The sequence below is a fragment of the Alligator mississippiensis genome, chromosome 10 (genome assembly GCF_030867095.1).
Source record: "Alligator mississippiensis isolate rAllMis1 chromosome 10, rAllMis1, whole genome shotgun sequence".
NCBI classification, from domain to species: Eukaryota; Metazoa; Chordata; order Crocodylia; family Alligatoridae; genus Alligator; species Alligator mississippiensis.
In genome coordinates this window covers 36,870,604-36,887,044 of record NC_081833.1, presented here as the reverse complement: position 1 = coordinate 36,887,044, position 16,441 = coordinate 36,870,604, and the positions used below count along the sequence as shown (strand labels likewise).

At 45.2% G+C, this 16,441-nt stretch overlaps 1 protein-coding gene across 1 annotated transcript in view; it reads right to left on the bottom strand.

Annotated features, from left to right (window-relative positions):
• Window positions 1-257: 257 nt before the first annotated feature.
• Window positions 258-16,441, bottom strand: part of NLRC5 (NLR family CARD domain containing 5) — a 99,418-nt gene continuing 83,234 nt past the window's right edge. The window contains exons 42-47 of the mRNA XM_059713294.1: window positions 12,810-12,893; window positions 8,804-8,887; window positions 8,301-8,384; window positions 5,781-5,864; window positions 4,404-4,487; window positions 258-3,262 (exon numbers count right to left, since the gene is read on the bottom strand). Coding sequence (XP_059569277.1) covers window positions 3,181-3,262; window positions 4,404-4,487; window positions 5,781-5,864; window positions 8,301-8,384; window positions 8,804-8,887; window positions 12,810-12,893 — 502 coding nt within the window. The 3' untranslated portion in view covers window positions 258-3,180. The remainder of the gene's footprint in view (window positions 3,263-4,403; window positions 4,488-5,780; window positions 5,865-8,300; window positions 8,385-8,803; window positions 8,888-12,809; window positions 12,894-16,441) is intronic.

Here is a 16,441-nt window from a genome sequence, read left to right as displayed (position 1 = left end):
AACTTACTTTAAAAATTCCCTCATTGTCCAGGGACCTGGTTTTCAATTTGAGTAGTTGGAGTTGGTAACTCTGCATTTGCTTAATTAGACTGCATGCTTACAACATACCATATTTATACTGTGCTTGGTACAATGGGACCATGCTGGTTACACAAACAATACTTTTAACCCCAATACAGTTTTGATTTAAACCCTAAGACCCAGAAAACAAAACTGACCAGAAACAGAAAATGAAGTTATATACAATCATCAAACGGTTGCAGTTTCCAAGGCGTTTCCTGTTTATTCACACACAGGCTCCCATCAAAATAAACAAAAAAGTGAACAGAAACAAATGAAATTGATGAAAAAGGTAAATAAACATCTATAATCCAAACAGGTTAAAATGTAGAAATTGCAGCATTATGAGGAAAATGACAAAACAGTTAATGGAATTTGTTTTTACAAGTGTCACAGTACACATGTGTTTACTTATGGAATGAACAGGTGTGCACGCCTGTGATAAAAGCAATGGACTTTTGCAAAGGTTGTTCGTGTGAGGGTCAAAATATAATGATTAATTTTGTGCACCACGCCCACAGCTTTTCTAATTCAGATAGCGCAAAATTCTGCCTCCATTCCTCATGTGGAGCAGCACTTAACTCTGACTAGTCTCACTGTAATTACAGCAGCGCAGGCTTAAAAGGCAGGAAGAAATCAACACAACTAAATCCCAGCCTGGGTTTCATGGATCTGAAGGTCAGAAAGGACCATTATCATAGATCTTATCTGACATCTTAAACTCCCAGAAGCAGCCTGGCAGAATGCAGGTAGGGAACAGCTAGTATGCCAAGTACACATTCTGAATGAAACCTTCTCTAAACTCCATACCATGGCTATGTTAAGAGGTGATGAGTAGAGGGTGCACATGGGTCCAAGTGTATCTGCTGAGCATGGCAGTGCACCCCCTACAAAAAGGCACTGCTGACACTGCCAGCAGTGACTGCGGCTGGTCGCTGCCCCTAGGTCAGTGTTCGGCATCCTGCGGCCAACCGTGTGGGTGGCATCTGCAGGAGGTACCCCCCTTACTGCTGCCACGCTCCTGCCACTGCCGTTCCCCTGCAGCCACCGGGCAGGGTTCATGTGTCGTTCATGGCTGTGTTGAATCTTGAGTAAGGATTCCTACAATTACAATACAATCCCAAAGTTGTTGTCACCAGATCAACAAAGCTAGACTCAAACCTCAGGCCAACCTACTACAATACCAACCCCATGAAAAGGACAACAGAATCCCTCTGGCTGTCAGCACAGCCCCCAGATCAAACCTCAGACTCCATAATGGACGAATGATTAATTATGGAGTAATCTAGCTGTTTCCCACTAACAATCCCTCTCTCCTCCCTTCCTGCCTTTTGTACTCTAATTAGTCTCATTTTATACACTACTCTGTACATGTCCTTTATGAGTTTGGGCTCATGAAAGCTTATGGTATATATCTCTGATTTAGTTACTCTGTAAGGTGCAAATCTACCCTGCCTTATGCTTGCAAAACCACTGGTGGAGACAACTGTTCCAGCTACTGCTTAGGGAAGCGGGTGCAATTCTGGAAGCAGAAAAATTCCTACTGGAAACGTTAAATCCAGAACAGGGGCGTGGCCACCATACAGCTGCAACCACAATTAAGGTCCCATAAATCCTGATAAGTAAACTAAACCACAGACAACTGCTAAGGGCAGGAGTCAAGTTCATGGTACATAGTTGTGTTTGGGTTCAAGTGTCTACACCATGGCTTCCTGAGCTCCTTAGTCACTAGTGGCTAGGCTGACAGAGAAATATTTTCACTTACAAACAGAGCAAATTAGATCTAGAAACGGAGGAAGCGAGGAAAGTCCAGATTCAACAAAGTGCATATGCACTTTGAGCACATGCTTCACTGAATTGGCTTGAATTATGGAAACTCGTTGCATCTTTGCTTAAAACACACACACACACACACTTTTCAAATGTAACTGCTCTGTAAACCACCAATCCCTTTCCCAGAAGAGTCCTATAACTCAAAACCAAAATACACATCCCAGGAAACCCAGCATGAGAATGGCTGTTATTCCATGGAATTGAATGTACTGCCTAAGAATTTATCAGCATTCTCCTTTTTTTATTACAAAAAGCTGCCTCTTCCAAATCAGACTCCCAATCCAAAGCCAGTAAATGAGCAAATAAATAATCCCATTTTGGACATTGAATACTTACAGTACAAAAGACAAAAGTCACTCCCAGAGTGAACTTTTTTAAATAAGGTGCACATCTTTAAATAGGGTGAATATTTTTAAACCAGAGCCCCAATTTGCAACTGGATATGTACCTGTGTGCACAAAAGGGGCCCCTCTCACATATCAAATAGCAGGATTTGGCAGTATTTACACAACACGCAGGCATCTTTTCTTCAAATAGTTCAGTGCAACTTTAAGTACAAGTGCTTTAAGCCATTTAGTCACTCAATTCTAACAGATTTAACTGAGCCAACTAAAGCTACATGAAAGAAGGGAAAAGCTTCCCCCAGATATTTCACATACAATATTTACAGCTTTGTTGCAAATCATTTTACCTGTCCCAAAAATTGTTTGATACAAAACAGCTGTCTTCTCATTGGCATGCATGGGGAAATATTCTTTACATCATCCAGGTGTGGCTATTGTTGAAGCAGTTTTGCAATGTCCATTGTTTGAGGTTTTAGCTGAAAACTATGGATCACAATTTTATTGTTAATATTTTACTCAGACTTGGAAAATATTTGAGGGTATTTGTAAGAGGATTTCTTATTTCCTCACTTTCAGTTGCAAAATTCTTCTGATTCACCCTGAGTGTAAGTATAAGGATCCAGATTAAGGATACAGCGATATTCTCCTGAGTCACCCTGACAGCCAGACCAAGTTGGATTCAGTTAGCTTAATGCAAGGGAATAAAAATGTGAGGGTTTTTTTTAATAATCTTAGACTATCCAACCTCACTAGGAAGAGCCTTTTCTGCAGTTTATATTCAGTGTTAGATTCCACAGTACAGAAACACCTGATTGAGTGAGCACATACACATGTGCTCAGTTAGCAGCAGGAAAGGAAAATCATATATAGAGAGTTATGATTTCCCACTTCTTTCTGGCAGATCTTCTCAGCCACTCTCCATCCATGTATTGCTCTTTCTTTATTAAAAAAATGAGAAGTGCAATCTTGAGTCTTGCCTCATTAAATTCTCTTCAACATCCTTGGCTATTGCATTGTTCCACAACCTAAAACAACAGTAAGTGTATGATAGGTTAGAAATGCTTCCCAAATCATTTTTCCTTTTTCCTGATGTCATGTAACAGCTCAGAATTGTCAGATCACAGAGGTTGTGGTAGAGAAGGCCTGAATTACCATTAAGCATTCTCAGTGGTGAGAGGTGATTAAGACACAGAGGCAGGGCAGTAGCTGATGTTGGGGAATATGGTGGCTTATTATCTGTCAGTGAGTGTGAGTTATCTACCTTAGGAGAAAGATTAAAGATTCGAATGACAAGAGTCCACTAGGATATCTGAAGCTGGAAGAGAAGCTGATCTAACACAGAAAAATACTTACAATAAATGGGAGAAAAGCAGGGATGCATAAGACCTAGAGCCAAGAGGCACAGCAAGAAGTTAGAACTTTGCTTGCAGCAACGTGGACTAATACAATGACTTCTTCAAAGACATCATTCTATAGGACAAGGAAGCAGCTGTGGTGTAACTGCATGGAACACTGTGCTCAGTTCTGGGTCCCTCCTTACTGGAAAGATGTCAGCAAGGAGTTCTGATTAAAGGAAGTAAAATCATCTGGGTGGCCTGGCAAAAATTTAAATGGCGCTCAACTGGGAGAGTTCAGCTAAACAATGCCTCAAGCTGGGGAAACATGAGCAGTGAAAAGATGTAGGCATCAAGATTGAGTAGAAGATCTGGGAGTATAACTAGGGGTAATGAGAGAGAGAGAGAGAGAGAGAGAAATGTGTAATGGAATATGACTATGTCATACTAGGATAAGCTTCCCACCAGTGAGATACAGGGCTCTCCAGAGGGCAGAAGCCCCATAATTTGCTCCATTTGAAATAAGAGCAATAGAAAATGTGCAATAGGCAAAATCTTATTCTGGGTGAAAGGATGGATTAGATGGGACCTGCTGAATCTTGTCAATTATTTATTTCCATCACTTGTTCTGGGAAGGGGTAGCTTGACTAAGCAGTAGTGTCTGGGAAGCCCACCATATCTTCCTTTTTAGAGGGGGCACTGATTAGCATTTCAATCTACTTCAGCTTGCCTGATACTGATCACATCAATCTCAGAAGCACTGCCTTGCAGATGGGCTACCTCCTGGTGTGACTGGAATCCCTGGTGCCACCTGGCCTGGGCATTTACTCACCGTATGACTTGAATTCCATAGCACTTGGTGAGTTCCTCTGCCAGCCTACTAGCACCACGGGCTGAGATGCGGTTCTTGTCCAGACTTTCAGAAACAAAGAGAGCGTTACAGATGAGTTTCATAACAGAACAAGAAAAGTGGCAAAAACTTCTCAAAGTCTTTTCTCCCCCAACCTCCTTGGGAAAAGGTTCAATGTCTGCTATGTACTGTGGGAAGCCACTCTCCATAATTCACTTGTCAGATTCAGGCTTTTTTCCTTCATCATTATTTACAAAAGGAAAATGCTGATGCATTCTCCACAACAACCTCCAGAGATTCATAGATGCATAGGTTATTAGGGGCTGGAAGGGACCTCGCAGATCATCACGTCCAGCCGCCCTGCTCTAGGCAGGAAGATAACTGGGGTTAGGTGACCCCAGCAAGATAACGGTCTAGAGTCCTCTTGAAAACCTCCAGGGTAGATGACTGCACCACCTCTGGACAGAGTTTATTCCACAGTCTGGACACCCTGACTGTGAAGAAGTTTTTCCTGGTATTAAGCCTGAAGCAGCCTTCCAGGAGTTTGTATCCATTGGTCCTGGTCTTTCCCAAGGGTGCCCGAGTGAACAGTTGTTCTGATCTGCAATGAGATCCATTAGTATGAACTCCAGCACTTATAAACAGTCTCACTGGGTACCATCCAGTCAGAGAAAACTGGAACCTCAGAAAAGAGACCATTAGCCTGCCCTGAGACAGGATCAACTATATCTAAACCATTCCTGACAAATATTAATCTAACCTGTTCTTAGGAACTTCCAGAGCTGGTACCTCTGGAGACTTATTAAGCAGATTTATTTAATTCATTAGATCCTGTGACCAGATCAGGGTCAAAGATAGTTAAGAATAGACCACCTCCTCCTCAAAATACAACTTTCCTGCTAGTACCTGAAAAACAGCTAGTAAAACTGACCTAGTTTTCTTGCTGAAGTTGGGTGGCATAGAAAAAAAGAGGAAAAAGTTCAATAATGAAAATTAGCTTTAACTATCTATTCCTAGAGAAAAAGCTCAAGAAAGCTCCTAGTTCATCAAAATATGTTCTCACTCTCTTCTTATCATAAATTTTAATTTTACCTAAAAGTCAACAGATATTTCTTTAGTGCATATAATGATGTATTTTCTGGCAGTACATTACTGACTATGACACATCTCCCTTCACGGTGTCATGTTCCAAGGTTTGCTCCATGGTACACAAGACAGGAACTCCAGCTGTGTGGAAGTCTGCTTGTGTCTACAGTTTGTAGCAATTTCAACAAATGTCTCCTATTTAAAAGCTGTGATTCCATGCTCAGAGAGTTCAGTAATTAAAATTCTCCTTGGGTTACTTTTGATAATACTCACTCCAGTATCCTCAGCTTTGTCATTCCTGGGAGAATCTCAGCCAACTCGAAGGCACTGTCATCACCCAGGTGGTTCCAAGGTAATCTAAACAAAAAAAAGGATGAATTGGTCTGGCAAGGCAAGTGAAAGTATAAACACAAGAGAGGCAGCTTTGGTGTGGCCTCCTTCACATTTAGGAGACCTGTGGCAGGTCACTGGAGCTGGCAGCTGCCAGGTGCCTGATTAGGGCAGCCATTTTGGGATCTGGGGCTGCCCATATAAACAGGGCAGCTCGGCTGCTGGAGGCCAGGCAACAACTTCACCTGGCTGGAGGGCTGCTGATATCATCTGGAGGTCAGGGAGGAGCTGTAGGGGATGGTCAGGAGGCTCCTGGTCCTGGGTACGACCTAAAACTGCACCTTGCTAGGAGGGTGTGGCCTGGTGGGGCTCTCAGTGGCATGGCAGGAGCCCCCAGGAAAGGCCAGGCCAGTTACCACCCCGGTGAAAGGTGGGTCGGGGCGCCTTAACCCCAGCCCCCACCGCAGGGTGGGTTACCCCTTGTTTTGGAGGGCCTAGAGGGTGGACCCTCAGAAAGAGGAAAGGGCCATTAACTCAGGACCTGTCTGAGTTTCCCCTGACTGGCCCATGCTGGGGCCAGGACTGGAAGGGTCGAAGGGCCAGGGGGCCACTGCGAGGGATGCCCAAGAGCTGAGGGCCTGGGGTCCCAACTGGCCTGGAGGTGGGCCAGGGCTAGATGAGCCGAAGGTCTTGGTGTGGGGAGCACACTCGAAGGGGAACCAGCTCGGGGAACTATAGTGCCCGGTATGATGGCGGAAGAGTCCGCTTGAAGGGAGCAATCCAGGTGGGGTTCAATAGTAGGGTTCTGGGGCCCAGTGTGGGGGCCGGTGATTAGAGGAACATCTAGATGCCACCTGTGAGGCTTGGGCTGCGGTGTACGGGAGGAAAGGAGCTGCAGATAGCGCCCCCTGGCATCGGGGCATGAAATGGGCAACCTCCCACTTAATTAACATCGATTAATTAATTATACCATCAAGGCATGGCAGGAGAGAAGGTGGGCAGTTAGCCCAGGAACAGGTGGGTGGGCCGCAGGGAAAGCGGCCCCAAGAAGGTCCCCTGTTACAAGACCCCAGAGAAAACCACAAGATATTTGCTTATTTCCTGTATTTAGTTTATTGCACCTTCACCATAAAGGAAAGTGTTCCCTGGTTAAAGCCCAAGGAGACTTTATCTGTTCTCTGGCTATGTCTACACAAGACGCTGACTGCACAGTAGCTCACTACTACTGTGCAGTAATGTCGCATGGCACGAAATGTGATGCAACGCTCTTGTGCAGTCGTAACAAGCTCCTGCGTAGTCAGCATCACCAAAACACGATTTGGGGTTGCTACCACGCAGTAACTCTGGTCACCGTGCAGTCATTTAGTGCTTGTGTATGCAAGTACTAAATGACTACGCAGTAACAACTGTGCCATCATCATCTCATGTACATGCAGCCTCTGATTGACACCTTTAACCTTGGGCAACTGCATCATGGCCACTGTATGTTTTTATGAAAGACACGACTCCAAAAATTACCATGCTGGGGCCTGATACTACATCTGAAGTACTGAATGCCCAGGGAGAGAAAGATTAAGAACATGGGAATCAAATCAAGATTAGGGCTCAATCTACTTATACCATTGAAGTATCAGGGTAGACTGTAGCTAATGGAACCTACAAATATACTTGTAAAATCTCCCCTGTACTCTCAGCTCTGTGGAACAGGATTTCATCTGACATTTCAGGAGGAAATTTAAAATAGGTTGAGTTTTTCTGAATGGAAGGGGCTTTGTTTCCAATTCTGGGACACCAGCTGAATGGGATGACTTTGCAAACACTGTGCCAGGCTTACTCACCACCCTAGAAGCAAACATGTCATGAGTCAGTTCGTGCTTTCTAATCTGACTAGTTACTCAGTCACTCCCATGATTTCCTTACCATGGGCACTAGGTGTGTCAGAATTTCTGTCTTACATTTATAAAAAAAAAGAAGAATAGAATCGTTTTCCATGCATAGGGCCCTATAATCCAACAAATCAATAAGCCATATAGGGAAGTCACAAGTATCATTACCTTGCAAACTGGAACCACATTTCCCAGGGACAGAAGTGATAGCTGTCAGGTGTCACAGTGAAAGGCTGCCCCCAGGCTGCTCAGATGTAAATGGACATGAGGTCATTCAGGCAGATGGATATAATGCTAACCCCACCAGTTCCTGATGTACTGTTGGTTACAGAAATTTCCATGCCTTAAGCATGCTAACCCAAAGAGCCTTCTTGGCTGAAGCAGGCTGTGACTAACTAATGCCAATTCCAAGGGGCCCAGAGGAACATTATAGTTTCATATCTGCTGACCTGAACTGGCATTCAGGTTTAGCAGAAATTAATAGGCACTGTCACCATGAGGCTGGCAAGTGCTTTGTAGAGAAAGAAAGATATGTTAAGACACTGATGTGATCTACATACTCATTCTCTATACTTACATAATCTCTTCAATGAAGGGACACTGACTGAAGCCAAAAACAAGGGGCTTGGAAACACCATCACCAATTTCACAGAGCTTCAATCTAAAGGGAAAAGCATTACTAGTAAATATAAACTGAAGAGTCAGCAGATGTGATTGGAACATAGTTTGTTAAGGGGCGGGGGGGGGTCAGTGACAGCATTATTATATCTAGATGTGTCTTTGAATTATTGAGTGTCTTGGTCTGACCCCGTTGATGGAGGAGGCCAAGTGCCTCCTTTGTCCTCCCCCACACCCATGGCCTTTCTTGATATCAAGTATAAATTAAAGCAGCTGCAGGCTGCAACCACTGGGCCAAATCTGTGGCTGACATAAAAGGAGGTATTTCTACTGAAGTCCATGCCAGCTGAGAATCTGACCCCATTGGCTGTATAATCTCCTGCAGTCTCCTCCTAGAAGTGCTACAAACTGAAAACCAGCCATGGAATGAACCTGACAGAGTCCACAGAATCCTCAACTTACTCGATCCTCCTGAGCTGTGGGAAGTGTAGAAGCCCCTCTGAGAGAGCGTGGATGCCTTCTTCACCAATGTTGTTTTCTGACAGACTGCAAGGACAATTGACATGCTTTGAGTGGCTACCAAAAGCTACAATCAGGGCTGAGTCACAGTTAGAAAGCAACCATGTCCCTTAGGGAATAGCAACCAGCCCCAGGGTTGAGGAGACTATACAAGAAAAGTGACCGTCCAGTGATTGGGGAACCAGTTTGGGACTTGAGAAACTCAGATTCAGTTCCCTCTTCTGCTACAGACACCAAGTGTCATCTTAGCTTCTCCGACACTCAGTGATGGAAAGTACCACACTGTGCTACCTCACTGTGGATTGTGAGGATAAATATATTAGAATGATGTCAAGATACTCATGTACTACCATAACAGAAGATCATATTAGCATGGAAAATGCAGTGATGCTGTTTTCTATAATGAAGCAATGGTTCAGTCTATCCTTTTGTTTGCAATTGGGGATAATACATCCTATTACACTCTGTGATTGGTTTATTTGCTTCTGAACCTTGCTTTTTGGAAGTCTCATAGCTGATAGCTCAAAAAGTAGCCTGAGGCTAGAGGTAAGTGCATTCTCACTCTTACCAGTAGATGGACCCAACCTGTTGTATTAACAAGCATCAAACCAGGTGAAGTGAGGTAATATCTTTAATTGGACCAACTTGCAGTTAACGGCTATAAACCAAGCCATTAATTATGAGTGGGTCCACAAACTTTGCTTCCTGCATATTCTCTGGACCATCATGGCTACATCAATGCTACAACATGTTTTCTAACAACACATGCATGACATCATAGTGATTTCACCTCTCAAATATCTTTTAAGTCCCACAGTTACCTATGTTCTACTTAAATGTGGTGTCCCTTTCAGCTATTTTACTGAAAATTATATCAGAAATAAAGACACTGGAACTACAGAATGAGTACTTAACCATAAAGGAAAGAAGCCCAAAGCATTCTCAGTTTACTGCATGCACGTGTATTTGAGTGTGTGTGTGGGGGGTGGGGGAGAAGGAAGGGAGCCAAGACATTCACTGTGGAGTAGACTAACTAGCTCTGCAGTAAATGTCTTGCATCTACATGTGCAGGGCTATTAGGTTCCAGGAAACTGATAAACTCCACAGCAGGGTAGTACTTGTAAATACAAGTACTATCCTACAACAGGGTCAGTTATAGCACAGCAGTGCACATATAGACACTGATCCAGGAGTAAATGGCTCCCAGCTAACCCAGCCAGCAGGGGGCCGCACTCCTGCCTGCTGCCTAGTTACACGGCTCAGCAGCTGCAGGAGCCTTGAGGCCCAGTCAGATCCTCCACTGGCCAACACAGCCACCTGCTGCCTGAACCTGGCTCACCCCCACGCCCGCCACCTGTGCCCTCACACCTGGGCAGCTGCAGCTGGAGCCTGGTGCTCCCCTTGGCTGCTGCAGGGGGGCAGAGCATGGCAGGAGCAGCCCTGGCCTAAACTGCTCCTCCCTGGTTCAATTTGCTGCTGTCTAGGGCAGTGGTTCTCAACCTTTTTTGTACCAGGATTCATTTGTAAACATTGGTAGCCAGTCCTGACCCAGTGCCCCTCACTCCCAACCTGCTGCCCCCTGCCCCCAGGCCTCAGCACCCCAAATGTGTGGGGCAGCAGGGGAGTTATATGGGGGGTCCCAAGCAGCCCCCTGCAGGCTGGAAGTATGCCAGCCTGCAAGGGAAAAGCCAGCTTCTCATTTTTTTTTCCTTTAAAAGAGAATCCATTTTTTTAAAGTTTGTTGATCTATTTTTTAAGTTTGTTCATGACCCTTTCATATATTTCTGACAGGAGGCCAGGAGAAGGCCAGGTCTCAACATTGGCTCACTCACCTGTTTATGTGGGGCAGTCCGCCCAATCTCGCCTGCCACAACTTGCTGTTTGATAACCGGTGTAAATTGTGGGAGGCTGCTCCTTTTAATGCCCCGATGCCAGGGGGCCATTGTACCCAGCTCCATACCATCCCTACACTGTGGCCCATGCCTCGCACATGGCATCATAAGTAGATCATAACTCCAGCCTGAGTTCTGCCTCTCCCATTCTACTCTCACACTCCGCTCCCTTTCACAGGGCCTCATTCACTCCGCCCGCTCTCACAGGGCCTCTTACACACTGCCCTTCACTAAGTCACTCTCAACCCACCCTGCTCCTCTTGAGTGACCCCCTGGGCCATCAGGCTTACCTACTCTCACGCTGGTCAGTGCATAGGCAACACCTTTGGGTTGCTCAAGCTTCACTACTCTACGAGGCACTGACCTTATGCCCTGCCCTGAGTGGAAGTCAGCCTCTAGCCCCTCACTGGGCAGCTTGCTCCTATTTTCACTCACATGGGGGTTGGCCCATATGGTGCCATTCAGGTCACCCCATGCAATCCTACTCTGTACCCACCAATGCCCAGTCCACCAGATGCCACCGTGCACCCTACTCTGGGTGAGCCACACAACTTCTGTCCCATTGACTGGGACCATTCTCTTCCTCTGCCCCCTCTCTGGGGCCTCCAGGGTCTTACACCCCTGTGGGGCTCAGGTGCCTCTCTCTAGGCATGCCTGCCCCTTCCACCCCCGTTCCCATTCCTAGTTACCCACTGAGTAGTGGGGGCTGGGGTTATAAGGTGCCCCTACCCATCTTTCACTGGGGAGGCAACTGGCCTGGCATTTCTGGGGAACTGCCCTGCCACAGGCAGTCCCACCAGGCCATCCTTCCCCAGCAGGGCACAGTTTCAAGTCATACCCAAGGCCAGGAGCCTCCTGCCATCCCAATAGCTCCTGCCCTTACCTCCAAGATGTTCCAAGCAGCAGCTCAGCCAGGTGTTATTGTTCTGGCTGCCAGTAGCAAACTGCTGCCTCAGTCATGAGAGCCTGGATCTAAAATGGAGGCAGCTCAGCCCTCTCCTCTTATCCCAGGGTGCTCCTGCAGTCATGTGACTTCCTCATTAGGGCTAGCCCACACCTGTAGACTGCCCTGCTGCCTGCTCAGAAACCTTAAAGTGGCAGGCACCAAAGGTGCCCTGCCACAATATTCTTGCGACCCACTTTTGGGTCACGACCCATTGGTTGAGAAATGCTGGCCTAGAGTGCATGTGTAGACACTGGGCCTGGGAGTAGTTTACTGTGGAACAAATTGCTCCACAGTGTATTTAGTCACAATAACTGCACATGTAGATGCACCTATGGTGTGCCCCTTTTCTGTCTTAGCTAGTTGAGGTGGTGCTTAATAACTGTGGGTGAATTTTTTTACCAGAGACTTTTTTCCTGAAAAAATGCAAATCTGTGTTGTTCAAAATCTTTCATGTCAATTCTTGTCAAGTTTACTGACTTGTTTTGGTCAAAACTGAAACATTTCTTAGGAGTCAAAACTGTTTTTTTTCGAGATTTCTAAAATGAAACACTTTCCTTTTTGTTTAAAACAATGCTTTGTTTCAAAATTTGTTTTGATTTCATTGAAACTAAAACAAAAATGCTCAAAAGTTAAACAATAGAAGAGCATTGTTTGACCCAAAATGATTCATTAAAAATTCAGGATATTATTTCATTTCATATCAATCTGAAATCATATTTTTCAACGTTATGGTTCTATAAAATGACCCCCCAAAATTGTTTTTTCACAAAACTCTGGAGGTTAAAGAAAAGAAGCCTGATACTGGTGTTACAAAACAAGGAAAATACAGGGAAATCTTTCTGCTGCTTTTTGCTCCCCATTTTCAGCCAGGGTTCATAAAAGCACTGTGCATTTTCCCATGGGCAAAATCCTGACCTTGTAACCACCGAGAATGTTGCCATTGACTGCAACCGAACAGTCTATAGCTAAGTGGAAATTGTACAAATTCATGTTGCTGCATACAGTTGTTTGTAAACTTTGCATTAGAGAAAAATCCATATATAATGCACACAGATGAAGATGTATCAAGTCATAGTTCTTAAAGCATCTAGGTGTTCCAGGCAGCTCTTACCTTATCTCCTCTAACTGCTGACATTTAACCAGGGCTCTGGCCATTTGAGTCCCTCCAAGTGAACTGATGCCATTGGACTGCAGGCTGGTGGAAGAAGACATTCAGGCACAAGCTTTTAAAAAAAATAGCTAATACTTTTATATTAGCTGCTTCTCTTGAGCTGGTATTCAAACTGAACTGCAAACTTGTTATTTTTACATCTTTTACACTTCAGCTGCTATAAGGAACAATGGGTTTTTGAATACTGCAACCAATCAATGGAACAACAGTGATCAGAGATGTGAGATTATATTCATACTAGCCTGCACTCATACATATTGTGTATACTCATAATAACAACTCACACATGCATATTATATAACAACTCACACATACATATTGTGCTTACACTCACCTAACTATACCCACAGTTAACACTGGGACTCAATGGGAAAACCTCTAGAGGAGTTTAATGGGCCCAAAATTTCATCTGTAACCATATCCAGGGTGGACATGCCATGTGGTAACTATGCTATTTAACAAAGCTGACATCACTTAACAGAAAGATTTACTCTTTGTTAATAAAATGATGAACCAAGAGTCTGCCGGCATTGTAAGAAGTCACATGCTCAGGAAATGTAAAGCTGCCTTGACTTAGTGTACCAGACCTCTGCCCAGGTCAGAGGGATTAGTCTAAGTCAGGGGCAGGCAACGTGTTTTGGCCAGAGTGCTGAAAAAAACCACAGTGCCTACCTTGGAAGGTGGCGGAGTGCCAGCATGCCACAAAAACAAAATGAGGGCAGGGGGTACATGGCAGGATGCCCTGCTTGTGCCCCTTGCCCCCCACCCAAAGCCCCTGCCCCCCAGCCCTGCTCGTGCCCCTTGCCCCCCACCCAAAGCCCCTGCCCTGCTGCCCCTTGCCCCTCCCCCCAGCCCAGGCTCCATGGCTATCAGGAGCTACCCAGAACCTGGGTCAGCTACAAACAGCTGCTGCCTCCCCGGCCCCCGCCCCAGCCCTGGCCCCGGCTGCCTCCCCAGTGGGTGCCGCACTTCAAGAGGGATGTAGATAACCTGGAAAGGGTTCAGAGGAGGACCACATGTCTGGTTAAAGGCCTACAGGAAAAACCCTATGCGGACCAATTGATGGACCTGAATCTCTTCAGCCTCTTCAAGAGAAGGCTGAGAGGTGGTCTTGTGACCGTCTACAAACTCATCAGGGTGGGGAGAGCAGGAAATAGGAGATACGATGTTTACCAGGGTACCCACCAGGGTAACTAGAAACAATGGCCACAAACTGAAGGAGAGCACATTTAGATTGAACATCAGAAAAAAATTCTTTACAGTGAGGGTTGCCAAAATATGGACCCCAACACTCTTTCCTGCCCAGGGCACGGGGTCAGACTCAACGATCTAATAGGTCCCTTCCGACCCTAAAATCTATGAAATCTGAGTCATCACAGTCAGTCTCATGCAACTGCATTGTATAATCCTGTTCGTTATCTGATCAAGCCTTATCGTAAATTTTTCTGTGTCTTTTGTCCAAAACTACTCCTATCAGAAGACCATTCCAGATCCTCACTCCTCTCATAGTTAAAAACCTCCTTCTGATTTCAAGCCTAAATGTAGTCATGGTCTGAATATATTCATGGCCAATTTATAAGCATTTTTTCCTGTGCCAACAACATCGTTTAGCTAAAACAGCTTTCCTCCCTCCCTGCTGTTTACCCCTCTGATGTATTTATAGACAATAATCTTACTCCCACTCAGCATTTGTCTGGCTAGGCTAAACAAACCAAGCCCTTTCAGTCCCTCAGTCCCCGCTATTTGGCTGCTTTGGCACAGCATGGCACTATTCTATTGACTAGAGGTTTGGAAAGATTTCTACACAAGGTTTAAGAAAACAGCACTGTTTAGTTAATGAGTAGAGATGACTAAGAGGAAAAAATGAAGTGCCATACGCTGCTTTTATACTCCCGTATCACGGTAGAACAAGAGGACATCCAGTGGCATTAAAAGAAAACATATTCAAAACTGTTTACAGGATTATTTTAATTCAGTTGCAATTAATCTGTGGAATTCATTGTCACAGGATATTTCTGAATCCAAGAAGGAAAGAAGAAAGGACAGGACATTAATTATAGATTCACATATGTTAATGAATAATCATGAAATCATGTTAGGTTGCACTGGGGGGGGGGCTTTAGCACAGGTTACCTTTATAATTTCAGGTATCTGTGAAATTGTATGGCATTTTTAAAGCAGTCTCAAGTGAAGGCTTCATGTCATTTCAGACCTGCATAACTGTGACTTCCCACTAGAGGACTGGCAAGCAGGGGAATGGACAGGAATCAGGACTATTCCTCCCGTGATGGGAGAGGAGGGGGAGTGTTGCATGTAGCTAGGAGACAGAGAAACCAGCATGGGGTCTTCCTTCCCTCCATACCCAGCAGGAGCACAGCAGCCAGAGTGGAGGGTATGAGGGGAGAAATCTTGAAAAACTGTTTAAAGTGAGACTGGATCGGGTTGGGAGAGAATAAAGAGAAAGAAGTGAAAAACAGACTTAAAAAAAGTTAAAGGACAAAAATCTCTTGCATGCATTTCAGTGAACTGGGATTGGGTCGGAGCAGGGAGTGGGATTGGGGGCAGCAGGAGTTGTGCTGACTGGAAGGCTAGGGCTTGCTTCCCTGGCTCCAGCGTCCCACAGCTGTTCAGCCATTCTGTAAGCAGTTGCATCAACTTCAGCCTGAGCACAGACCTTCAGGGAGGCTACTTCTCTGGTGCTCTGTGCTCCTGCTGAAACTGAGGAGGCCACTCCATGCTTAAAGCAGAGGGACAGGGGCTTGGCCAGAGCACAAAGCCCCTGAAAAACAGCTTCCTCAGGGCTCTGTGGTCTGGTTGAAATTGAGCTTCCCACATCCAGGCGAGGTGGATGGGGGAAACAGGCTTCCCCATCTCCATGGTGTCTCTGCAATTAAGATCAGAGCAGTTTCCCTAGAGTTCTGGAGGGTAGGAAGGGCTAGAGTGGCCAGGAGCTGTGCACCCTGGGATGCTGGAGGAATGAAAGTAAAGCACCATTCAAACAATACCCTGAAACAGCACAAGTAAAAGTTTCCAAGACAAACCTTTTTGAGTGGCTTATCTTTTAGAGGGTAATTATGGTGGTTTAACACCCCTTAACTAATGACTGCTCTCATTTTAATGCCTTTAAGATGTTTTTTAAGGTAGCTTGTGCCAAGGCCCAAAGGTTAGGTGTGTGCCAAGGTAGCTTGTGCCAAGATTAAACTGACTCTTGTTAATTCTTTGTCCATGTAATGAATTCTGGATTTATTAACCAGATCAATACACCAATTCATTTTCACCTGCTTCAATATTCAGTCATTTTATCTCATTTCCAGTATTCGCAGGATGTCTTGCCTCAACTCTGGAACTCTCTCCCAAGCCTGAGCCTGGACATCTATATTTTTTAGAACGGGGCGGGCAAATATTTTGAGCAGAGAGCCATTTACTGAGTTTTGGCAAGCCATCAAGGGCCACATGACAGGCAGCCCAGGGCAGATAAATATTAATTTTCTAAATTTTTTAGGGGCCCTGTGGGCCGGATAGAATGGCCTGGCGGGCCGCATCTGGCCCCCAGGCCACATTTTGCCCACTCC